The following is a 25,000-nucleotide window of genomic DNA, read 5'->3' as shown; positions in this document are numbered from 1 at the left end:
TGGTGAGTCAGTGGGATAGTCAGTCAGTCAGTCAGTCAGTCAATCAGCCAGCCAGTCAGTCAGTCAGTCAGAACATTAGTCAGTCAGTCAGTCAGTCAGTCAGTCAGTCAGATAGATAGTCAGTCATCACATCAGTCAGTCAGATATTCAATCAGATATTCAGTCAGTCAGTCAGTCAGTCAGTCAGTCAGTCAGTCAGGTAGTCAGTCAGTCAGTCAGTCAGTCAGTCAGTCAGTCAGATAGTCAATCAGATATTCAGTCAGTCAGTCAGTCAGTCAGTCAGTCAGTCAGTCAGTCAGTCAGTCAGTCAGGTAGTCAGGTAGTCAGTCAGGTAGTCAGTCAGTTAGTCAGGTAGTCAGTCAGTCAGTCAGTTAGTAGTCAAGTTACTTATCCAGTCAGTAAGAGTGATCTTGGGTTACAAATCCCAGTCTAGATAGAGTGGCATGTTTTCATGGAGATGTTATTAGAAAGTTTGGTTTCACACTGTATTACACACATACATACACACACACACACACACACACACACACTGACATGCCATTGATAGAGGTATTGTGGCACAGACCTGTCTGAGATGAACTAGATGAGAGTTGGATTGAGCTGATGATGGTGAACAACCCAGCGTGACAGTCAGGGTTTGACTCCAAAGAGACTGCGCTCGAAAGTACCTGTTCTTCAGTGTGTTGATGTGTTTAGCTGTTTTCACAGCCCTCCGCTCACACACACACACACAAACACACACACACACACAAACACACGCACACACACACATACACAGCTTTGTTTATTTACCGGAGTCAATGGAGAGACAGGCCAGAGTGTTCACTCACTGTACACTAACTAAACACCATCCATCATACACACACATACGCATAAGACTGAATGCATACAAGGCTTTTGCCATGGTGAGGTGAGCTGAACTGACACATAAGAACAACACAAACACACAAGCACTTCAACACGAGCTAACGAAGACAGAGGTGCACAGACCACACATTTATATAAACATAGTCACAGAGAAGTCCACACACACACACACACACACACACACACACACACACACACACACACACACACACACACACACACACACACACACACACACACACAGAAAGGCGGAAAGACCTACAGGCATGCTCGCATACACACATATACACACATTAAATCTCCATAAAAAGCAGTGCTATTCATAAGGTGTATATTTGTCTTTAAGAGCCCTAGGTCTGACAGTCTCTGCTTCCTATTATAAAAGTGACACATCCTTCCTGCTTGGTTTAAAGGCCTGATTAAGAGTCTCTCTGTAAATCCAACCCTTGCCAAACAAGAGGGCCTTTCTTATGGCCCTTCCACACACTCTCACCGCAAGAATGTGTCCACATAGCACACCTTTGGAAAATGATACTCCGGAGAACAAAAAAAAAATCTGCAAACCAGAATGTCAGAGTCGTTGATCACATCGCTGCAGAGTAGCAACCTAACGGTTTTCTCCCGTGTTTGTCTCCAGTTAATTAACCTCAGTAGGTGTGTGTTGTCGAGGGTTTGGTTGTTGGCGTATTAAAATGATTTACGAGCACTTTCATAACTATATCAAGGAGAATTTATAAGCCAATTACCCCAAAATTTTCTCAGTGATAAAAAAACAAACAAAAAACTGCCATCACGTTCATTGTAGCCTATTTCAACAGCGTGAAAAAGCCTGTTCAAAGTGTAATGCACTGACTCAGTTAGCCGAAGGCTAGCTAATTACTGCCTTTGAATTCACACCACCAAATAAGAGCAGAAAACAACATGTGGTGTCCATTTACTTGGTGTAACGCAGGTATGCGTCTCCCTGGGTCTTACTGTAACTAGCTAACAACTGACCCCTGAAAACACTTTGAAACGTTTGCCAAGCATCCCCCATATAGCAGCTATGACAGGCTGATTTGCAACAGTGGTGGGTACCGCATGTCCGTGTCAGCTGACCGTAGATTTGTGTTGTAAATGTGCTCTGTGCGGTTCCAAACCAAACACTGGCATAAATCAAACGCCACGTATCATTAAAAATAAACATTCCAAAAGAAAGAGCAAATGTTATCAGAGTGATTGACTGAAATAGTTGCGAGATTGTTCCGGAACGGCGAGCCTACCTAGCTACAGTCAAGCCGCTCCAAGGGCAGCTGGAATGGATTGGATAGCTGTATCAAAGTTATGTCAGGGCCGTGACATGAATCAAACACTACAATGTTAATCATGTCGGACCTGGGAAAGATCATGACAAATCCTCATGTCCACTTATCCTATCAACAAAATAAAGATTAACATTCAGAATAACTGAATGGTTATGTTGATAAAATGTCAGGCTATTCCTGTAAGCCCAACATCTGAATAATGCTCTGTCTGCCCTGCCCACTAGGCAGTAGTTCAAATTCCCCTGCATAGAAGTCACATATAAACATACATACACCAATCATCCCAAATACATACAGTGCCATGCTGTCACATGCCAAATTCAGATAAAGCTACTTGAAAGCAGAACCTGCACCCCCCCCCCCCCAATCCCCCCCCTCCTACACACTAGGGTCACTGTGTTCACAGGCTGCTTCAGACAACTGGGGAACTCTATAGCACACTGGAGACACACAATAGTTTTGAGAGCAGACAGGCCCGTGCCAAACAGGCATTTTATGTATGCGCAGCCTCTCCAGCGGGCACGCAAACAGGGCGGCGTTGTGTCAGCGAGGACGGCCGGCTACGGTCCACGTTAGGCTGCTGGAACTGAGAGACGCGTCCTCCTGCTGCATGTGAGCTGGTGGTTTAAACGGCTGAAACATTTGCGTACACACAGCAGACAGTTACACACACACACACACACACACATGCGGTGGAATGATGAGGGTTGTGGATGAAAGGTGAGGAAACTGTCAGGGTAGTTAATTATGGGGTGTTCGTTTTAGGGATAAATGGAACAGGGAAATGACAGAGGGGGAGAGGGAGGGAGGGAGGGGGGGAGGGGGGAGGGAGAGAGGGAGGGAGGGAGAGAGAGACGGACTGGCCTGGGAATAAGGTGGGAATTTTCCATACAGAGCCATAGTCGGGCCTGGTGCAGCATACAGGCCTAGTCGCCGTGCTGCACAATGCCTTGCAGCTCACCGGTTTAAAAGGGGGTAGTGTAGGCCCTGCTACAGCCCTCTCTGTCTCTCTGGCCCCCCCCCCCCCCTCCAGCCCCCCACCCCCCCCCCGGCCTGCTCCCCTCCTCAGGCCGCGCTCCCCCCTCACACATTTTTGTGTGGGTTCCAGTGCCGCTGTGCCCTGCGGAGCTGCCTCTGAGGACAATCTGGCGCCCTACCAAATAAGGTTGATACCGTGTGTGTGTGTGTGAGGGGAGGGGGGGGGAGTGTTGTGTGTGTGTATGTGTGTGTGTCTGTGTGCATTATTAGCTGGCAAAGACATTCACTTTGACACTGAATAACACACACACGCACACACACACACACACACACACACACACACACACACACACACACACACACAAAGTAACACAGTCTCCAGTCGCCACCCCGTACGGTCTAACTGCTTTGCCTCTCTCCCTCTCTCCCCCCTTCCCCTGCCTCCTCTCCCACTCTCTGTTTATCTCACTTTCTCTTCGTCTCCCTCACCGCTCCTAGCAGGATCTAAGGAGCGGAGCAGTGACAGAAGATGAGATTAATACGGATACATTCTAAAATAATCTGGCCTCTTTCTCTGGATGTTGACTCAGTATTATTTATACCTTGTAAATGCCTTCCTGGCTGCACTTGGCAATGAGCCAACTCTATGCATATATATATCAGGTATTTATATAACGGATAGGGCCAAGGATAACATTTAATGCAAAATATACCTTGGGGCATATAAAATACCTGCTAATTTATTTTTTCTGCATTCCGTATACTCACATTTGATATGGAGGGGAAAATATTTCAAAATTAATGATGCAATAGAACCATTTAATATTATTTTTGTGTTTATACAACCAATACTTTGAAAATATAAATTGGTGTGTAATAATGGAGTAAGGAATACAGTGTTGTGTTAGTTGAAAGCTATTAAGGGGTAGGGAAAAACTAAATTAGGTAATTGTGGTGGTAAAGTGAAGCTTGGCTTAGCAGTCTAAGATGCCTATTAATCAAACCCAATTTGTGGGTAGTAAGGCCCCACACACATCTGTGAGCGCTCGCGCGCGCACATGCACACCACACACGCGTACACACACACACACACGCACACACACACACACACACACACACAAACACATACACCAACAGAATGCTGCAGACAAGTAAACAGTGAGATAATTAAACTCTTTGCTATCATTCCTCTCCAACCTGGGATCCATTTAGAAACGTACGCAGTAGGCTATGTGTAGTTTATGCGTGTTGGAATTATATGTCATGCGACTAGATTATATTTTGCTTCAGTTTTTGTCCCCAACCGCAGGCTTAGACAGGCGGATAGACACAAGTTGGGACATGTTGACTTAAAATAGCATTAACTTGCGTGTAACGTTACGCATTTACCAAAATACAAAATACAGGGTAGTCTTTCTTCGAGAGCGCGGTGGGAACTCTCGGACCAGTGTTTCATTGTGCTCTTCGTCGACGAGGCAGCCTCGTAACTATACAATAACACATTCTCACGGCGGCGCCTGGAGCAGGCAGGAGGAAACCGTTCCACCTATCTCATGAGAAGTTCACTTCAGGCTACTTTATTGTTGATGTATGATCGCTCTAGCGAAGGCCCATCTGTGGCATTCGCGTTGCTGTTTTCCCTGGCCAGAGGCGATGCTTTTTCCAAAATAATCAAACACATGTGACAGGTACAAGGAGACAACTATATATCATTTACGACATTCCCTGCTACTGATGTAATACTAATTGCTTACACTTATATACAAACATTACGCGCGCGCCCACGCACGCAACCACACGCACGCGCGCGCGCACACTCACTCACTCTCTCTCTCTCACACACACACACACACACACACACACATACTTACTCTCTGCGGGGTAGAAGGGCTGCATGTCGATTTTGTGCACCTCCTTCGCATAGTACTCCTCCTCGCTTCTCTGGCGCTCGCAAGTCGCCGCTCGTTCGTTGGCTTTCTCCTGCAGCAGGTCCCGCGTGCTGTTATAGATGGCGAGGATGTCCCGGGACACCTCCTCGGGCTCGGGGAAACTCTCCGGGGGGCTCGTGAGCTTCAGCTTGCTCAGAATCTGCCCCCGGATCGCTTCTATGCGCTTTTTCATGAACTGGTCCATGTCCAGCGTACTGCAAGTAGACAAACTGACTGCCACAGTGGCTAAATCCAAGGTCAGGAGTAGACTTAAAATGTAGTAGTTCATCTTTAGCAAGAAAGTAAGTACAGCAGCCTTTTGAAATATTATCAAAAAAAATAAATGAAGTGGACCGAGTAGCAAAGTTAAATACAATGGGATATGCACATATTTCAATACATTTGCCAATTTTTATGTGGGGAATATTTAGGCTAGCCTACACCTAAATTAACTTACAGTAGCCAAATATTTCGACGGGTTCTAGTTTTCGTTTCACCACAGTTTTTTGAATGGTACCTGAAAATCCATTCATCTACCTTGAAAGCGAAATGGTCTGTAAAATCCGTTATAGCCTACGGGCAGCGGAGCAGGCGGCAGCAATCTGACATCCCCAATCACTTAATAATAAATGCATGGACTAGTGCGCAAAACTCACTATAGCCTACAGCAAGTAAACGCCTTTCAGGGTAAGAACAAAAAATCCGAGAAGAAAAACAATCTAAAACCAACTAGCTCGCTATCTCCAGTTGAACGACACAGACGTGTAGCCTGCGGGATAGCGCACACCTCCGCCTCATCAGAGCGCTGTCTGAGCTTTCCAACTGTGGCCAGTTCCGCTCTCAACACAAGTCCGTCTTTGATTTCTCTATCTGAAGGAAACCTTCAGAACTTCGATGAGCAGTGCATCGCCTCCTCTGACGGATCCCAAAAACGTTTAAGTTAACCCGTCCAGGCAATTGAAACGACTTGGAGAAACGTCTATATATTTGCGCTTCGGTTCCTACGGGTGGATGATGGAGAAATGAGAAAAAATAATCAAGATGATGAATATGTAAGTGCAATGGCCTATCGACGAGCAGTTTCCCCTAAATACAACGAGTCTGTAGACGGTTTACGTGTCCTTCCATCCCCTCTCACTGAAAAACAGTTCAGCAATTCGCTGCTCCTCTGCATTTACGCGTGCCAGTGGACAACATCAGCGGGCGGCTGCTTGTAGAAGGAGATTTATAAGGGACTAACTTAACCACGTGCTCCCCCTTCTTCAATTTGAGGTTGTGGTCATCACTTTCAGACCGGGGGACTCCTTCAACTCCAGGTTACGAGACGATTTATTGTAAATATGAGTGTTCAGTGTGCCCATCGGGACAGTGCAACGGGTAATAGCCCTGTGCGCAACCACGGGGTCCTAACGCCGGAAGGATCATTTAACGTCCACTAGGGCTCTGAAACCATAGCCTACTCGAAGCCTTCCGTAATAGCTAGAATGCAAGCTCATGAATCTAGAACTCGCCTCTGTAATCTCATACTCAAAGTATCTTTGGCACCAATTCCAAATGGAAAAAAGTAGACTAAAAAGTAGTCTTAGAAGTTAAAAGAGTGCTCCATTTAAAGGAATAGAGCAATTCTGTATACCTGAGTGGACAAATAAAGCAACATAGCTATGAGTGGATATGATTTATGAGTTCTGGGACTGGGGGAGACATACTCTCTGGTCTATAATTTTGGGCGCCAACAACGCTTCCAAAAACATGAACACTGGCAGGTGAGCGCCTTGGCCATGGAGAGAGGGGACAGGCCTGGTGTAAGACCGTGTCCCTGAGAGGGGACAGGCCTGGTGTAAGACCGTGTCCCTGAGAGAGGGGACAGGCCTGGTGTAAGACCGTGTCCCTGTCCCTTACACCTGCCTCACCGTGAGAGGACTGTATCAGACGGTCATACCTCTCTCACCTCTGCGCTCATATCTCCCTCTACTCTGCCCCAGACACCCCTGGTGCACAGGGTTGATTTATGTTCACGCTCCAAAGAAAATCCCCACTTTTTTCATCATTTGCCAACCCCCCCCCCCCCAAACTCTCTCCCAAGACACCCACCCCCACCCGAAGCCAGCCATTCATCAGCTGTGACAGGCTCTCAGAAACTCTCTCAGCGTCCAGTCCACTGGTGTAAACCAGATGTTGTCACTAAATCAGTACCCACCCAGACAGATGTGAGGCCAACAGAGGTGTGTGTGTGTGTGTGTGGGGGGGGGGGGAGTAGGGGGTCCGGGGGGAAATCTCATGCCGGATGGTTACAGCGTGTCGCCCCCTTCTCTCTCTCTCCAACACCTGCTCACCCCGGAGAGTACAGCCACGACAGGGGGGCCTTAATACCGTCAGCCCCCCGCGCACCTGACCGGGCTCATATAAGCTTTGCTCGTGTTAGTGACCCGGGAGTTAGCATTAGCCCACCTGCCGCTATCCCTGTCACAGGTGGAGAACCACAAACCTCAGTGACCCTCGAGGACCCCGTCACCTGCCTCGGCCAGATCCGTAGAGGGACAGCCGGACACAGCAAATCCGTCGACCACGACCAGCGTCGCGCCGCCCGACGAGACGCACGGAAAAGGCGGGAAGCCGGTCCGCGCGGCTGCGCATTTGAGCGTAGTCACGCGCCGTATCCCAGACTCCCCGGGACGCGGGCGGCCGATGTGCCGACGTAGAGCTCCTTCTCTGGCTGAGTGTGTGAACAGGACCGGAGGGGGGTGGTGTGGGACGGGGGGGGGGGTGGAAGGATGGCATTCCAGAGTGGCAGGTCACAGTGTTGCCGTGACGGACGAGCGCCCTGCGCGGTGGAGACAGGTCGTGCCGAGACGCGGTGGCATTCTCCCCGCGCCGATAAGGCTCTCGGCAAATATTTCCCCTCGGCCGTTGTGTGTGGCGAGGGCCAGACGGAGGAAGGGCAACAGGCAGAGAGAGAAAAGAGAGAGAAAAGGGACGAGTCAGCAGAACTGTCAACGCCGCGCCACCGTGCCCCCTCGGGGGTCATCGCCCTGGCAACCGTCCCAATAGACACACACAATGAAGGCGTGGTTAAACTGGAGCTTTATGGCCAGGGAGACGGCCGTTACACTGTCACCAGCTGGTGTCTGCTCGCAAGCGCATACACACACACTCGCACACACACACACACTTCCTTTCTGAGGGTCTGTATGTTCCCTCCATGTCTCCTCTCTATACCAGTGACATACTTGTATCTAACACACTGACATATAAAAACAAAACTAAGATATTACATAAAACACTACAACTGCTCACATTTAAAAACAACAACTCTTCTTTGGTGTATAAATTGGCTGTTTTTAAATTTTATTTCACGAGGCACGACTGTAACAAAATGGGTATATTTACACAATTTAGACAGAAATGTGTTCCGCGGTGCTGTTCTAAAGCCAGAGAGTTTCAACAGGACAGCAGCAGGATCTGTCCATCGTAGGCCAGGGTAGGAACCTCCCCCCCGTCTCTTCATGCTTTGTCTGGCCATCTAGGACAATCCCAGGGGTGGAGGTTCACATGTGTAGCCCAGTGAGGGTTTGGCTTTGCAGGAGAGGTTTAAAGGGACTGTCTGACCACTTCATGGACACCTCACGGGTCCAAGTCCATTACCTCCAACCGGGACACAAAGGCACAGTTTAGTCCGTCCACCGCCGGCCGGGCGCGTCCATGCGCGGTCGCCGTCCCTCCGGCCGGTCGGGCTCTCAGTCCGACTCGCTGTCGTAGTCCTCCGCCCCCCCGGGCGCGTCCTGTGCGCCCCCCTCCTCCCCGTCGCTCTCTTTGTCCCAGTCCTTCATCGACGCCCCCATCATGAAGTCGTCTCTGAGCACGCTCCACGCAGGCGTCTCCTCGGCCGCCCCGCTCGCCTGGACGGACCCACAAGAGAGACGCGTGAGACTGATTATTACTACAACAACATTCGCTGACAGTTCTAGAGGATAAATGATGGCTTTAAATTGTTTGCTAAGATAGGTGATAGATGTTTGCCAATATACGTTAATCTTAGCAAATCTTAATTCAGCATATGCATCTTAATTCTATCTTATTTGACTTTTTTGAAAATGTAGGTTGCCTTTTAAACATCTGGCCTGGGACAACGGATGTAAACTAGCCTTTAGGCTAACTCTGGCTCATATGCAGCTTGGCTGTTTATTGGTGTGCATTGTCCCTGATAAACCAATAAATTAACTTAAAAGCAAAACAAAAACAATACTAGTTTCCTCAATTATGCATACAGTACAGCAATAGCAAGAGTCTCAACTTTCCAAAGCCAGCAGCGCCATCGTGTGGACTTGGAGAGAAACTACATTACACAATGCAGCAGAGGCTGGCCTGATTCACCATCCTTTCTCCCACACGTCCCCATGTAACTAAAGAGCAAAACCCGTATTGTACCCAAGAAAAACGCCGACGTGACAAAAGTGAGAGGTGAGACACACCGTTTGTTTTTCGGTCTTGATCTCGCTGCTCCCGTCTCCCCCCCGAAGGACGTTGATGAAGTCTCTCTTGGTGACGGAGGCTAGGAGCTTGGCCTTCTTCCTCTCTGAGCCTCCAGCATCCTTCACCCTCTCATCCACTGTCTGCTGGTGTTTTCTCACAGCGTTGAACAGCTGCACCACCCCCCTGATGCACAACCGCAACACATTTACTCAAAACGGTTTGCAATCCAAGCTGATGTGACATTTTCTGAATTCAAATGTTTTATCCTCACTCAATTCAACATCAATTCCCACCTGGCAACGCAGAGCGAAAAACGACAAGCCTGTATGTCATTCCAGTGTGCAACACTGACTGGTGTTTGTGTGTGTGTGGTAGGGATGCCATGGTTCTGGGTATAATATCGTACCGTACGTTTTGCCTTCCCCGGTTCAATGCGCACTTGTGAATTGCGGTATTTTTGGTTACTACTTTGCACGCATTTCTCACTACCGAATTGGAGAAAGCCTCTCCCCGCGAGTAAACGAACACACAGGATTTCCTCCTGTAAAAGACCGGTTGCGCTTGCAGCAACGAGCATGGTCGGCAAAGTCTGCTGCTTGTCATTCACTTCCCTTGGAGCAGGCTCTCTGAGCGCGTGAGGCAGGCACAGGGAGCCACGGCTCCGGAGCAGGAGAGAGTGATGTCTCCCTCGCTGATAATTAGGAATGGTGAAAATGCTTCTTAGACAAATATCTCAATCTGATTGCGGGGCTAGATAGAAAAGAGTGAGACAATGTTTATATACTATAGCCGAAATAGAAAATCAATTTACTGTTCGTTTTGACTGAGCGCAGCCATCTTACTTCATTGCAATGTGCTGATGGACATTTTGCAAATCAACTACTATAGCAGTAGTCAGGGCTATGAGGCACTTTTATATGTGAACGTTTTTAATATTTATTTATTTTACATTTGGAAGTCTTTTTTATGACTTTATTTATATATATTCGTATATTATACAATACACCAGGCATATTCTGGAATGTGTCTGAAAGTAAAGAAAGATTTCGGTTATAGTAGCATTTTTTTCCCTGAAACACGTACCGAAAATGAACTGAAACTGTGACCCAAAAAGCGAGGTACGCATTGAACCGTGGGCTAACTGTAACACTGCATCCCTAGTGAGTGGCCTGCATCCCTAGTGAGTGGCCTGCATCCCTAGTGAGGGGCCTGCATCCCTAGTGAGTGGCCTGCATCCCTAGTGAGTGGCCGACCTGGTAGCGATCCTCTGCAGGTTCCTCTCGTTCTCGCGGTCCTTCACCACGTCAGGTTTCTCTTGACACATCATCTCCCACGCTCGCTTCTTATCCGTCTGTTGGCCAGGGACAACACGTTAGGTTAAGTAGACACTCCATGTAGACCGCACGACTCCAGGCCAAAGGGCTTTGTGTCTTCTGATAGTTGTATCATCAGATAAATTGATGAAAAACATATATATTTTAATCAAATTGCTTTCTTGGGGAACTGCATTTCACACAGACATTCATGAACAGAAATGACTGGTTGACATGTAGTCATGACTGAGGTAATGACTAATGGGGATCCTAAATAAACAATAAACATGGACAACAGAGGGGCATAGTGAAGCAGCCTACCTGTTTCTTTCTCTCCAGCTGTTCCTTCCTCTCCTTCTCCTTAAACTTGTCCAGCTGTTTGTTCTTCAGCAGGATGCTGGGTTTGCTCTCGGGGGTCTTCTTCTGCAGGATTTTAGCCATGGCCTCGGCCCAGCCTGCGTTGGGGTTCCCCTCCTCTCCCTCTTTGGTGTCCTCGTCTTTCTCACCTTCGCTCCCTCCATCTTCATCCTCTGCCTGATCTCCATCATCATCATCTCTGTCATCACTCGCTCCATCCTCCGACCCTCCTTCTTCGCCCCCTCCATCATCTGACCCTCCTCCATCATCTGACCCCCCTCCATCATCTGACCCTCCGTCAGAGCCGTCATCACCGCTGTGGTCTTCCTGGGGTTCTGCGTCACCTGACAGATACAATTATTAATTAGCTAGCTAATTGTAAAAAATAGATGTATTATATTCGGTCAAATATGAATAAACTGTGACTAGTCTCTGTATGTACAATTTGTTGTCCAACCTGATTATGGAATGTACTATATCGTTTTTGTACATTTTGTACATCTTGCATACTTTCTTTTTCTAGACCAAGTGCTCTGCTGCTCTTTCGTGCCTACCGTGCCTTTGTTGTTTGTATTCTGTGTATTGCTGCAACGAAGGAATTTCCCATCGGGTATCTCAGTATCTATCTATTTATTTATCTGTGTTTCTATCTATCTATGTAATATTGTTGTCTACTGCTAGCTGTAAGAACATCTTTTAAAATCACAGTAACGACAGAATGCACATGAACCAAATTAAATCACATCAATAAGCCGACGGTAATTGAATCATAATGTCTAACATGGAATAATGATTCAGGGTATAAATACTATTTGTCCATGGCCAAGAAATACACAGCTACTAAACTAAGTTAGCTAGCTAGCTAACGTTGATGTTAATCGTAAGCTAGCGAGCTAGCACTAGCTAACTTCAGAAAGTCTAGCTTGACGAGACAGGCAAATCGTGAATATACTGCAACACTCAATCCAATTATTTAACACAGCTAGATACAACTGTGCTTCACGCCGCAAAGTCAATGTATGGAGATACAAAGATAGTTAACATCATTTCACCTATTAAGTTTGACAAGCACTCCACATGTGTTTCTTCCATAGTCGCCATTGTTGCACCAGAATTCAATGTGTGCACCAGCCACACTGTTCCGTGTAGAACAGAAGCTCGTCGTCATACCAAGGCCCCCGGGGCCACAAACTAGCCTGCTCCAACAACACTGTCGAGGACAGTATCACGTTTCTTCTAATATTATTTAAATATATTAATATGAATGTGATGCTGAATGTGATGGTGTAATGTAGACCTCATGTTTTTGCCATTGCTTCAAAACATTCAAGTAGCTAGCCGGTGCAGCCGTTAGAGTTCGTTGTTTTATATTAGGCTACTAATGTTTAGCTGCTCAGTGCAAGGTAGACCTAATGCATAACCTGTTTCCGTCTTCCAGCATAGAAAATATGGCTGAATGACACACCCTTATTTACAACATCTACAACCAGTTTTTGCGCTGCCTTGATTTTCTGTTTAATTTCAGATTAGCTAAATTAAGCTCATTATCTGAGCACCATTTCTAGTTTGACATGCTATTAATACAATTCAACTATCATTTCTCCAACTAACGTTTGATTCTATTACCATTGAGAAAACAAAAAACCAACAGGTAAGCTAATTACCTCACCCTAATACTGAAGTCAATATTTGTCAGACTTCATCTAGGAATATGAAAGACACATCACAATGGGGGGTAGCCTACGCTGAATCCACAGCACCACACTAATGCATTACAAGATCATCGAGCATGGCTATGTAGTTAGAATCCAGCTAAACCACGCCCTAACCCGTCCGGGGACCAGGCCCGGCAGGGCAGTCGTTTTTCGGGAGGCAGTCGTTTCCCTGGGCGGTTCCCCGGTGGGGTACTCGGCGTTCCATAGAAAAACATTGGCTCAAGTTTCATCCAGTCCAGAGCGAAATTGTTATGAAATTCGTGAAATGAAACTCTGTGTAGAGCAATTCAATAGATTACATTTAGTTTTTGCTGCAAAGAAAAGTTGTGATACACGGTTGTACAGGAGCATGGCTATAGTTAGAATCCAGCTAAACCACGCAGCCAGTGGGGTGCCGGGTGACTGACAGAGCAGATGGCAGATAATGGAGGAATGCCGATACTAACACATGGACACTCATGTGATGCAGAGATCTTGTACATTGCAGTGGTAAGACCAGAAATATTAGGTATGATGATGAGAATAGGAACGGGTGTGTCCGGTAGGGAGGAGAGGAACAATTTCACCTTTGTGTCACTGACACACTCAACACACTCACCTGTGTCACTGACACACTCAACACACACACCTGTGTCATCTGAGACACCGAGGAGGAGAGGAAGGACTGTGAGCGCCCAAGGAAGAGGAATCATTTACACGGCGCACTTCCTGGACCATCATGGCAAGGTTCAAACAGAGTAAGTCATCTGTGCTTCACCTTGCTATTCATAAGGTTGTCATTGATATCTGGGGTGCTTTGTACTGTATATGAGCCAGATTGTAAAGATTTGATTGGTGGTTGTATTGCATATGGTTGATCAAAAACAATAATCTTACTGAGGTAAGGAAACCTTACTTGAATTATGGTGAAAGATAGGTTAGCCACACCACTGAGACCAACAGTGTTGTGAAGGTAGTGAACTGGAATAATACTGTGCAAATGTGCAATAATACTGTGCAATAAATGTCCAAGAAAAGGCTTTTTAATAATATCTTCATATTATCCAGGTCTTGGTCCCTTAACTTGGATCTTAGTTTGACTCCAGCGAGTGTAAAGCCATGTGAGCCATATGATAAAGATCACGGCAGTATGTCACCTGTTCTGGTTCAACCTGTTCAACCAGCTACTGTAGCTAGATTAGCAGCTATCTTCTTCACGTGCTGAAGTGCACATTCATATTGACACACTTTGCCTATAACCACTTTGCATCTAACCACAATTCAAAATGATGCTACAGTACACCAGTTGGGCCTCATGTATTCAACTATTCATAGTTGGTGAATTACATATCAATGACCAACTGAATAAATACAGCTGATTACATGTCATCACGTTTGACATGTTGTACTGTACGTCTTCATGCCTAAATCTGTCTGCTACAGCACTTGAGTTCTGTGACACAGTGTCTCTTACTGTACTGTTAATCCTGTGTCCCCGATGTCTTCCAGAGGCCAGGAGCCCCATGGCGGAGGCAGCTCTGGGATTCGCACTGGGAGCTGTGGCTGGATGTGTACTGGGGGCCACAGAGGAACCGGTGAATGAGGCCATGTCGGAGATGACCTCGGGGGCCCTGCTGAAGCCCGTGTCCGACGGGGTCCTGATCGTGGGCCCTCTGGGACTGGGCACCCTCCTGGGGGCCACCGCGCTGACCTCTGCCATGACCTCCGTGGTGGCTGGCGTCATCCTGGCGGCAACCGTGGCTTCGGCACTGCTGGCCTCCGGGGTCGACACGTTGTCCCAGGCTGAGTCCATAGGGGTGTGGCTAGCGATTGCACTGGCCGGGGCCTTTGGTACCACAACCAGTGGGGCCACACTGGGAGTAGTTATTGAGAAGATTACAACGTGCTCAGGCCTGGTGGGACTGTTCTGGGCCCTGAGTGTGTTCACCGCAGCCAAAACCGCCCTGCACATCGTACTGAAGCGGATCTGGAGTCAGGGGGAGCCCTGTTGCAGCCTAGTCGGTGGCACGTCCCAGGAGAAAGAGAGGAGAGAAGAGGAGGACAGGGAGGAGGAGCAGTGGGAGGCAGTGACTGTGGAGATGGAGCAGAGGATCTTCACCCAGCAGAAGGAGAGAGGAGGGGCCGAGGGCCTGGAGCACCGAGCCCCCTGGGACGCCCGAGGCAGGGAGAGGGAGGAGACAGAGAGAGAGGGGGTGGACCGGCTGTTGGAAGAGACGGAGCAGAGAAGCGTTCAAGAGACCATCAACCACGTGGTTCTGAAATACGTGGACTTCCTGGCGTTCTCGGGGATCCCGATGACACTCACCGCCATGGTCACCGCAGGGCTCGGCCTGTTTGGGTTCGGGGACTACCGATTTGTGTTCGTGGTCCTCTTGGCGCTGGTCATGTCCATGTCCTTCATGTTGATGAAGTCCTCCAGCTTTAAGTTCTGGATGTTAGCAGGGTGCATGGGCATGTTTGCCACTTTTACAATGGCCGTGCTCACCGTGAGCGCCGGGCAGGAAGTAGCGTCCGCCTCCACCAAGATGCGCGCTGCTGGACACAACCTGTCCAAGGAGGACATCAGCGCCCGCATGAACCACAGGTCCACCGTGGAGGCCCTGGGGGCGGGGTTCTTTGTGGCCAGGCTCTGCCAGCTGAGTTTAGGGGCCACCGTGGGGGGGCCCCTGGCCAGAGTAAGGGTAGGGCAGGAGAAGGTCATCGTGGGGTCGGCCGTGGTGGCATGGCTTCTCCTAGCGGTAGTCGGGGCCTTGGCTCCCGTGCTTGGAGCAGGCGGGGCAGCTGGGGCGCTGCTGGGGGCGGTAGGGGCAGCAGGGGTGTCCATGGGGGCAGCAGCGGCGGCGGCAGCTGGCTGGTCCTCATGGTCAGGTACGATAGCGACCATAGCCGGGCTGGTGGTGGGAGCATTGGGCATGGGGAAGTTTCACTTTGTCAACATAGGACTACAGGTGCCCGTGGCGTATTTCTTTGCTATGACCAATCTCTTTTGATAGAATATTTTACTGTTGCCGATCAGTTTTACACCGGGACGTTTGCAAACACTCAATATGCGACATTGAGTGTTCAATATAGGACTTTGGGAGGTATCCTTAGTGAAGTGGGCCCTACACATCATGAAAAGAAAAAAAAAGTTTTTTTTAAATAATAATAATTTTAAAAAAAAACATGAATGTGAAATTAAGATGTTATGTTATGTTTTTTTTCTTGCAGAGGCCTTCACTGTTCTCATTAACTGTAAAATCTTTAAATGATTAAAATCTTATCTCTCCAGGTTACTCGTGAGCCACATGGTTTCGGTATGTACAGTAGTAATGCAGTGGAGCTTGTTTCATGACAACTCTTGAACTCTGTGACCTACGGTACAGAACACAACCGAGGCTGGGAGAAACCCCGCCCTCGTCTCATATGCAAAAGACCCGAGTTTCCGATGTCCGATTCATTTCTTTTCTTTGCAATGGGGTGTCAAGATGACCAGGCGTGCTGGGCTGTCTGGTCAGCCTCAAAGCAACTAACAGATGATGGCTGGGTATAAAAAGTAACGTAGACCATTATTCTGACTCTTCTCTCTCTCTTCTTCTCTTGTTTTCTCTCTATGCCCTTTCTTCCTTGGGCTCTCTCCTAGAAGGCCTTGGCCGTGTCCGAATGTGCATACTGCCTACTGCCTACTACATAGTACCTACTATACAGTATGCCAGATGCAGTATGTACATTCGGACACAGCCTACTACATTTTCGCATACTATATAGTAGGCTATATAGCATATAACATACTATATAGTTCTGTCCCCTCTCTCTAATCTCTCATCACGGTTGGCACAGTAGGGCAGGATCTAAACCTTTAATTTGTAATGTGTGCCTTGTAATTGCTTTAACTCCTTTGCAATGTAATAAATATACATTTGATTGCCATCACTTTGACCTTTCTTGCTCTTGTTTAGCCTATAATCAGATTGATAATAATGTAAAATGGATGAGATAATAGAGATGTCTGGTAATATTAATACACTGTTCCCCTTCCTCCATCAGGCTAAGTGGTCCTAGTTTTGGTTCCATTACCAATATAAAACCCCCTACACAACCCATCAAAATAAATATCAAACTCCAATGATCACATGATCTCAGAGTCTACTTGAGTGTTGTTACAGTCGTATCATTGTCATTGAAAGAATCTATCACACAAACTCAGGGTCTTGAACGTTGTTGTCATAGACAAAATCTCTTCATCACATGATCTCAGGGTCTACTTGAATGTTGTTATAGTTGTAATATTGTCATTGAAAGAATCTCTTTATCAAGGGGACTTCCATGATTTAGGGTCACCTGATCAGGGATATCAAGATATCAAGAGAATATATCAAGATATCTTCTCTGTGCTGAACTGGTTGTTAAACCCCTCATGCAAAGTTCTTTTTATCCAGTGTCTGGGTGACGCAATACAGCCTAATTAGTTACCTGACCAAAGGTTGGTTTGGCAGGGAGAGAACAGAGATCAACTCTATGAGAAGAACAATGTAAAGGAGAGTGAGAGACTGGAAGAAGAAAGGTTTGCCATACCGAGTGAGCAACTGAAGAGGTACAGCATAGCACTGCAAAGTTTACCGTATATGATGACAAGAGCCAGGATTTTATACAAAACGACCCTAGTTTAGAAAAGATTACAGTACAGAATAGGCACCTGCCTCAATTGACAGTTGCTAGTAGTGCCTTTCTGTGTGGACCATGGGGCGTGCACCAGTCAGAGCATAGGGCAGTACTTTCCATTGCCATGTGGGACAGTCACATGACCCACAACCTGTCTATACAGGAAGAGAAGAGTGAGAGGCTGCATTAGAGAAGCAGGAAGACAACTGACAGATAAACAATGAAGTAACGCAAAACAGGACCACGGAAGCGAGACATTTCAACTCAATTTGAAACTGCACGACTTATGATTTACATTCCTGCATGATTTTTGATGTACATTTCCGTACTGTAAGTATGTATTGCTTTTATGTTTCAGTGGGGATCTTATGGTACGCTTGATGCATTCAATGCTGCAAGATTGACTGCAAACTAAAGACCAGCCAAGATTTAGGGCTGTGTTTTAAGCCTAGACAGAGTGACACATGCACATCCATAAACCAAAGGGCAGGTGCCGAGCCAAAACAAGAGATATCGAAATGAAAAAGAGCGGTCTCGCACACTGCTGGGCTCCATGGTTAAGGCATTTATTGTACCTGATGAAGAGCTTTGCTCGAAACATCACACGTTTGATTCAGGTACAATAAATGCCTTAACCATGGAGCCCAGCAGTGTGCGAGACCGCTTTTTCATTGTGTTTTAAGCCTAAACATGAAGATTTAAAAGGTCATGATGGTGCTTCTTTCAGTTTCAGTTCTTCTGGTAGAATTGACAATTATTGTTTTACTCCCCCCTATAGAAATGGAGGTTTATCAAAAGATTTTTCTGCTGGCACTAGCCGCGGCTACCTCTGCTTTGGACAACGGTCTGCTGAGGACCCCACCCATGGGCTGGATGTCATGGGAACGCTTCCGCTGTAATATCGATTGTGACAATGACCCCAAGAACTGCATCAGGTAACAACTTCCTCCTTTTTTCTCGTCTTTCGGCTGGGACGTCTTTTTCACTTGTCTCCCATTCGCATGTCTCCCTGTCCCCGTGTCCCCCTGTCCCCGTAGTGAGAACCTGTTCCGGGACATGGCGGACAGGCTGGCTGAGGACGGCTGGAAGGAACTGGGATATGAATACGTGATGATAGACGACTGCTGGACCTCCATGGTGCGGGACAAAGATGGCCGACTGCAGGCTGACCCTAAAAGGTTCATTTCTCCGAGCCTCTGTCTATTGATGACACAACGTTTTTGTTGTGAAACTGTTGTGTGGCGGTAAACCCATGTCCCATATCAGCCTTTAAGCCTTACTGCTCAGAACTTGGGGAGGCGTGAGGGTAATTCGCTGCCGTAGTGGTACTTCTGTCCAATACACTCAAACCAGCTCCTTAACTCAAACCTTTACGGGTGCATAGTGGGAAAAGGTGGCTAGGGGTCATCTTGGCACCTGGCCAAGAGCTTTATTCACCGTCTGCTTTCCCAGGTTCCCAGGGGGCATTGCAAAACTGGCTCGATACATCCATGACCGCGGCCTGAAGCTGGGCATCTACGGAGACATGGGCACCCACACCTGTGCGGGCTTCCCCGGCACTACGCTGGACAAGATCAAGATCGATGCCCAGACTTTCGCCAGTTGGGGTGTGGACTTCCTGAAGTTTGACGGTTGCTACTCAAATGCTGTGGAGCAACAGTTGGGTGAGCGCGTGTGTGACTGACGTTTCTTTCAAGATGTGGGATGTCAGAAAGTATATGATTTTATAGAACATTCTGTGGTGCATCTTTGCTCATACAGGTTACCCTCTCATGTCTACGGCTTTGAATGCAACAGGACGTCCTATTGCTTATTCCTGCAGCTGGCCTGTGTACAGAGGTGGACTCCCTCCCAGTGTGAGTTGCAATACATTCATCTGTTGCAGTTTCATACCATTAAAACCTTAGTTTTACGTGAAGTTCCTGTATATACCAAATACACGCGCACAGTCACAAAATGCATTCATGGGCGGAGGTCTGTGCTCTCTGAGCACCATTTCTAGTCAGTACTATTTCTCAACCTTGGATCAATGACTCAGATCTCGTAAACGTTCTCTAGTAGTTTATTGATAAAGATGTGTGTGCATTTCGTTGTCCCGGTACAATAAAGTTGAATCTGATTTAATCTAATTAGCAACATAAACCTTTTATGGGGCAAATAAGAGTTTCATGCACAGAACGTTAACCCTCACACACTCTTACAGCTGTGTCTCTCACACACTCTCATATAGTTGTGTATCTCACACACTCTCATACAGCTGTGTCTCTCACACACTCTCATACAGCTGTGTCTCTCACACACTCTCATACTCTCTCTATGTCTCTACTACCCCCCCCCCCAACCTCCCCCCCCAGGTGAACTACTCTCTGATGGGGGACATATGTAATCTCTGGAGGAACTTCAATGACATCGAGGACTCCTGGGACAGCGTGCAGGGCATCGTGGACTGGTTCTCCAACAACCAGGATTACCTGCAGCCTGCTGCCGGGCCCGGGCGCTGGAACGACCCGGACATGGTCTGTCCAGCTGCCCGTCTGAGCTTCCTTTACCTCAGATTCAAGCCCTGGTCGGACGTGCGTGAAAGAGCGCCGCGCAGGCCTAGCTAGCTCGCTCTGCATTCGCTAGCTCCGTTCATGAACACAGTCTAGCTGGCTGTTGCACCGGCAGTAGTAGAGTCAGCCAGTATTTCATTTGAAGCTGTGTTAGCAAACGGAGCTAACGCTAAATTTACTATCTGCGGCTGTCTGGCGCCGTTTCACACATCGCGGATCACATTTCCTGGTACTGATGTCATTGTGGACTTGCCAGTTGTGTTTTTCTCTGATCTGTATATTTCATGACCCTTCTCAGCTTATCATTGGAAACTTCGGCCTCAGTATCGACCAATCCCGCTCTCAGATGGCTCTGTGGGCCATCATGGCTGCACCACTCATCATGTCCAATGACCTGCGGACCCTAAGCAGCGAGGCCAGGGCGGTCCTCACCAACAAGGTTGCCATCAGCATCAACCAGGACCCTTTAGGCATGCAAGGGAGATGCCTGCTGAAGGTACCCATTTCCCTACCATTACTTTTTGACTCTCCAACTGAGTGCCGTTGATGCGGAATGTGCAGTGGACTGTTCAACTCTCTTATCCCTCCTCTATATGTCTCTCCTTCCTGTCTGTTTCCATCTGCCGTTCTCCCAGGAGAAGACCCGTATCGAGGTGTACTGGAGGCCTCTCTCTAAGTCTGCAAGTGCCCTGGTGTTCCTCAGCCGTCGCCAGGACATGCCTCATCGCTACAACACGTCCTTGGACAGGCTACAGTACAAAGCTGGCACATACGCGGTGGGCACAGTCACGCAGCCCGTGGCTGCTAATCCTCTCTAAACTATCTGATAGTAAATCACCATAACATTCTCAACCCGATACATGGCCGCTAATGTTTACTTACAGCTAAGAGTGTGCTGTTTCCTGTAAAGACGCCAGTACGCTCCAGCTATAGATGCTAAGTTTGCGTGGTAGCGGTAGGCCTACAGTACCGCAGTGCTGTTTGATGGCATAGCGTAGATGCTAAGTTTGTGTTGGTCTCTTATCTCTCCACCAGGCGTATGACGTGTTCTCGGGAAAGACGGTGACGGGTCTGAGCAGCGCCACGGTTTTAACCGTCTCCGTTAACCCCTCCGGTGTCGTCATGTGGTACGTCTATCCCACAGGGCAGTCTGAGAAGCCTCGGGGTACAGGCCGATACCCCTACGTCCGTCAGAAATAGAGGATGGAAAGACTTAGGCCTGGTATTTCACTCTGAACCTACTGTGGATTCATTTCATGTGGATTTGATGTGGTTTGAGTGAACCTTTTATTTTTCTGATGGAGGTTTCAATCAAAACCCATTGGAAATGTATTTTTGTTTTATGTGTTTTACCTTAATAAATGCACAAAGATTTATTGTATTTTCTTTGTACGCCCTGGTGTAATGTTTGGAGGTTATTTAAGATTGCATTTTCCATTTAGTTGTCTGCTGTGCTTATTTTCATCAAAAGAAAGTCCTATCTACTGTACTTGATTGAAATAGGCATGACAATGACGGTCATACCAACTTCCACCACCAGGGGGCAGTATAGACTTGAGATGTACTCTCCAACCTTTCAGCTTAATTTTACCCATGAGACAAGGACAAACAGATAGTAGCCTGTCGGGGAAGATTAAGTTTGCCCACCATCCCAAGAGACAACATACGGAACATGGCAATCACATGTAAATTCATTCTTTGTATCAGGTCAGCATATGGTGGTGAGAGATGTTGATATGGTCTTCTGAATCAGTGCTGCCAGGTCTGCCAGGGCTCGGCGACAAACAGATGAGGAGATGACGATATCGAATAGTGGTCTGGTGTATTCTCTGGGCAGCTGCAGATACATCTGTGAAGGAGACATACAGTATTCTTGCCATGACCCAGGTCAGTCAAGAGAATGGTCAGCAGTACTGTGAGACGACACACGTTCAAAAAGAGTCACCCATGAAATAATGTTGCATAATAGGTCCCACAGTCTTTTAACCTCAGCGTCAAACCACAGGCCAGAAGTCTCCAAAGTCTGGTGCCCGTGTGAATGTACAGCGGTGCTCTGTGGCCCTCCTCTGGCCCCTGGGCCCGCTGAGCATGCTGGGGGAAGTGGTCTGTGTCCTCCCACGTCTTTCCCACGGCCCCACGGAGGTCAGCCAGGGGTCGCCGGGATTGCCCCTCTGCCAGCTGACATCACTCACGGATGACTCCACCAGAGAGACACAGAGCATGTCGGGAGTCGAACATGTGTCCTTAAAAGTAGCCCTCACACATCCACACACTCCTAGAACACCCGCGCAACAGTTATACAAGGGGGGCATAGACACAAGCACTTACACAAAGAGCACACACAAACAACAACAACACGCGTGTGGGCTATGTAAGAGGAGAGGGCATTAGGACTGGCAGTGGTCCTGGACTCCTGGTACACAGTTTCTTCCTCTGGAACTACAATTCCCAGTGCTCTCAGCACCACTCTCCCTGACAGAATAGGCTACTGCAAGCCTGGTGCTAGACTGCAAAAAGCTATATAATGGAGGGAAATTGGACTGTGCGATATGGAGTACCTGCCTACTGTTGAATGTAGGCTATAGACTATCTCTAGTGTCCCAAATAGCCTACATGCAATAAGTAAAACAGGTGGTAAAATGTTTAGGTGTGTGCAGCACTGTTCCATCCCCTCAATCAGATGTATTGGTGCATGGTGGAAACACATGCATGTGCCAGGATGATCCACCATGTCTCGTCAACACACACACACACACACACACACCCATACACACACGCGCGTACAGGCCTGTACATAGTTTACTGTCTGCTTGTGCAACACGGCGAAATTGAATCTCACATAGTCACAGAGCTCTAACTCCGCCATCCATAGATCACCACCGCAGGTCCTCCTGAACTCAGCAGGACGCGACATCTCTGGGTCACGCAGCAGATGCCGCTCAGTGGGCCTGCCTCTCACTGGGCCTGCCTCTCACTGGGCCTGCCTCTCACTGGGCCTGCCTCTCACTGGGCCCGCCTCTCACTGGGCCCGCCTCTCACTGGGCCCGCCTCTCAGTGGGCCCGCCTCTCACTGGGCCCGCCTCTCACTGGGCCCGCCTCTCACTGGGCCCGCCTCTCACTGGGCCCGCCTCTCACTGGGCCCGCCTCTCACTGGGCCCGCCTCTCACTGGGCCCGCGGGCGGCCGAGCAGCACGACAGCGAACCCGCCGTGTCGCAGTGCCCGTCCGCTCTGCGGCCTGACGGATGAACGCTGCACTTTATGGCGTCGTAAACTTGGATGCATGCGGTGCCCGCGTCTCATGTTGCGGAGAGGAAGTCACGCAGGTGTTCCTCCACACGCGCACACGGACGGACGGACGGACGGACGCACGCACGCACGCGCGCGCACACACACACACACACACACACACACACACACACACACACACACGCCCCACAGAGATCCAGAGATGAGGAGGAGGGATCTGGCATGGGAACTGAGTGCTCTGCTACACATAGCCGCTGCTGGTGGGTTGGACACCCCTTAGAAAGGCCATAGCAACCCTATAACCCCCCAAGAAATTGTGTTAACTTCTTCACACATTTCATTTTTTTCACTGAATAAAATTAATTGTTCGACTGTGTGACATGTTTTGTTCCTGTCAATAAATGATTGATTCTAGTGCCCCAAATAGCCTACATGCAATAAGCTCGAATCAGGAAAAACCATCATAGTAACGTAGCCAAAACGTTCCTATCAGTTCGTCAGCTGAAGGAAAACTATATAGCTACTTACATTAAACACCTTTGGAAATTATGAATCGGAAGTGGTCCGGTTGATGTAACAACTGAGCTAATGCGGTGTAGCTTAGCCCATAGCTAGTATAGCAGGCTTATCTTCATTTTCATCATCATACTAACCATTTTCTAATAATGGGTGCCCCTAACTTACTCACCCTGCTTTACATGTGCAGGAAGACTCCACGATTTTGTCTTGATGAATTTCCATCTGGAGTTTGTGTGTTGTTTGTGCCTTCCTCACAGATCGCCAACACCTATCAACTGTGATATTGTTACCTCCGTCCAAAATCCGAATGTCATGGATATATCCTTGGGTAAAGTAGTTCAGGGTAGAGTAGTTCAGGCCTTTCTGTGGAACTTTCTTAGACAACTTAGTGGCATTTGGCCAAAAAAAAAAAGAAAACAGCAATATTGTCTGGAATCCTTGCGAGAGAATCATCTGGTAGCTGACTGTTCAGTGGACATTTTGGTAATGTGCTGCAAAGTTTGTGGGACAGCAACAGTAACTGGGGGAAGCAGGATTATTTTGTGTCTATTACCATCCGTTTTGAATTCAAACTATCGTTTAATCTGTTCTGGTTTGGGGACCTATATTACTATATGCTCTAGCCGGATCTAACTGAGTGTTACTCCGCCTGCTCACAGACAGAAATATGAATTTCATAAACCAGAACGGAGTACACATAGTTTGAGTTCAAAACAATGGTAAATAGAGACAAAAGAATCCCAGAGAGACTTTACTCATATTTAATTAGTTTTTGCGTGCTCTTTGGGTGTTTGGGGGTATTTTTTGGATAGGCTAACATGACTTAATAGGGTGCGCACTAGCATTAGCCACCAGTGGAAATTGGAACGACCCAAAGCTATCTACAGCATGGAATTAACTGAAAATGATCTCCATCGGTCAAAAACATCATAGGGAAGTCGAAAATGAGGCTCTAGTTCAAACATGTTTGAATATCCCTTTAAACTCCCCCTAAACACCCTCAATCAAGATCAGCTGGCACCACCACTGTTTCCACGAGCCTTAACAAGGCGCAAGTAGCCTACATGTCCATCATGTAAACCCCAACGGTCGTGCTACCTGTAGGTTAC

The 25,000-nt window shown here is 47.8% G+C and overlaps 3 protein-coding genes across 5 annotated transcripts in view; 1 reads left to right on the top strand and 2 right to left on the bottom strand.

The window, feature by feature from the left end:
• tgfb2 (transforming growth factor, beta 2) overlaps positions 1-5,369 on the bottom strand; it is a 20,124-nt gene extending 14,755 nt beyond the window's left edge. Inside the window, exon 1 of the mRNA XM_084444931.1 lies at positions 5,021-5,369. Coding sequence (XP_084301057.1) covers positions 5,021-5,366 — 346 coding nt within the window. The 5' untranslated portion in view covers positions 5,367-5,369. The remainder of the gene's footprint in view (positions 1-5,020) is intronic.
• A 3,065-nt stretch (positions 5,370-8,434) lies between these two features.
• On the bottom strand, positions 8,435-14,883 carry rrp15 (ribosomal RNA processing 15 homolog; the record flags this gene model as incomplete). The annotated part of the gene is made up of 5 exons (XM_084444553.1): positions 8,435-8,973; positions 9,547-9,730; positions 10,801-10,898; positions 11,182-11,561; positions 14,487-14,883. The coding sequence occupies 5 exons, from the start codon at positions 14,881-14,883 to the stop codon at positions 8,812-8,814; spliced, it is 1,221 nt and encodes a 406-aa protein (XP_084300679.1). The 3' UTR covers positions 8,435-8,811.
• Positions 14,884-17,762: 2,879 nt separating this feature from the next.
• On the top strand, positions 17,763-21,437 carry LOC311314530 (alpha-N-acetylgalactosaminidase-like). Of its 3 annotated transcripts, XM_084444927.1 has the most exons (10): positions 17,771-17,798; positions 17,932-18,059; positions 18,352-18,508; positions 18,611-18,751; positions 19,026-19,237; positions 19,335-19,429; positions 19,928-20,089; positions 20,424-20,621; positions 20,761-20,901; positions 21,161-21,437. In XM_084444927.1, exons 2-10 carry the CDS (start codon positions 18,038-18,040, stop codon positions 21,323-21,325), a joined length of 1,293 nt encoding a protein of 430 aa, XP_084301053.1. In that variant the 5' UTR covers positions 17,771-17,798; positions 17,932-18,037; the 3' UTR covers positions 21,326-21,437. The 3 variants fall into 3 exon arrangements, with proteins under 3 accessions (XP_084301054.1, XP_084301053.1, XP_084301052.1); XM_084444928.1 differs by lacking the exon at positions 17,932-18,059 and having other exon boundaries at positions 17,763-17,903; XM_084444926.1 differs by lacking the exon at positions 17,932-18,059 and having other exon boundaries at positions 17,781-17,907.
• The last annotated feature ends 3,563 nt before the right edge of the window (positions 21,438-25,000 follow it).

Source organism: Borostomias antarcticus (genome assembly GCF_949987555.1).
Source record: "Borostomias antarcticus genome assembly, chromosome: 10".
Classification (NCBI taxonomy): Eukaryota; Metazoa; Chordata; class Actinopteri; order Stomiiformes; family Stomiidae; genus Borostomias; species Borostomias antarcticus.
Note: the sequence above shows the minus strand (reverse complement) of the source record. Positions and strands in the feature narration are given on the sequence as shown.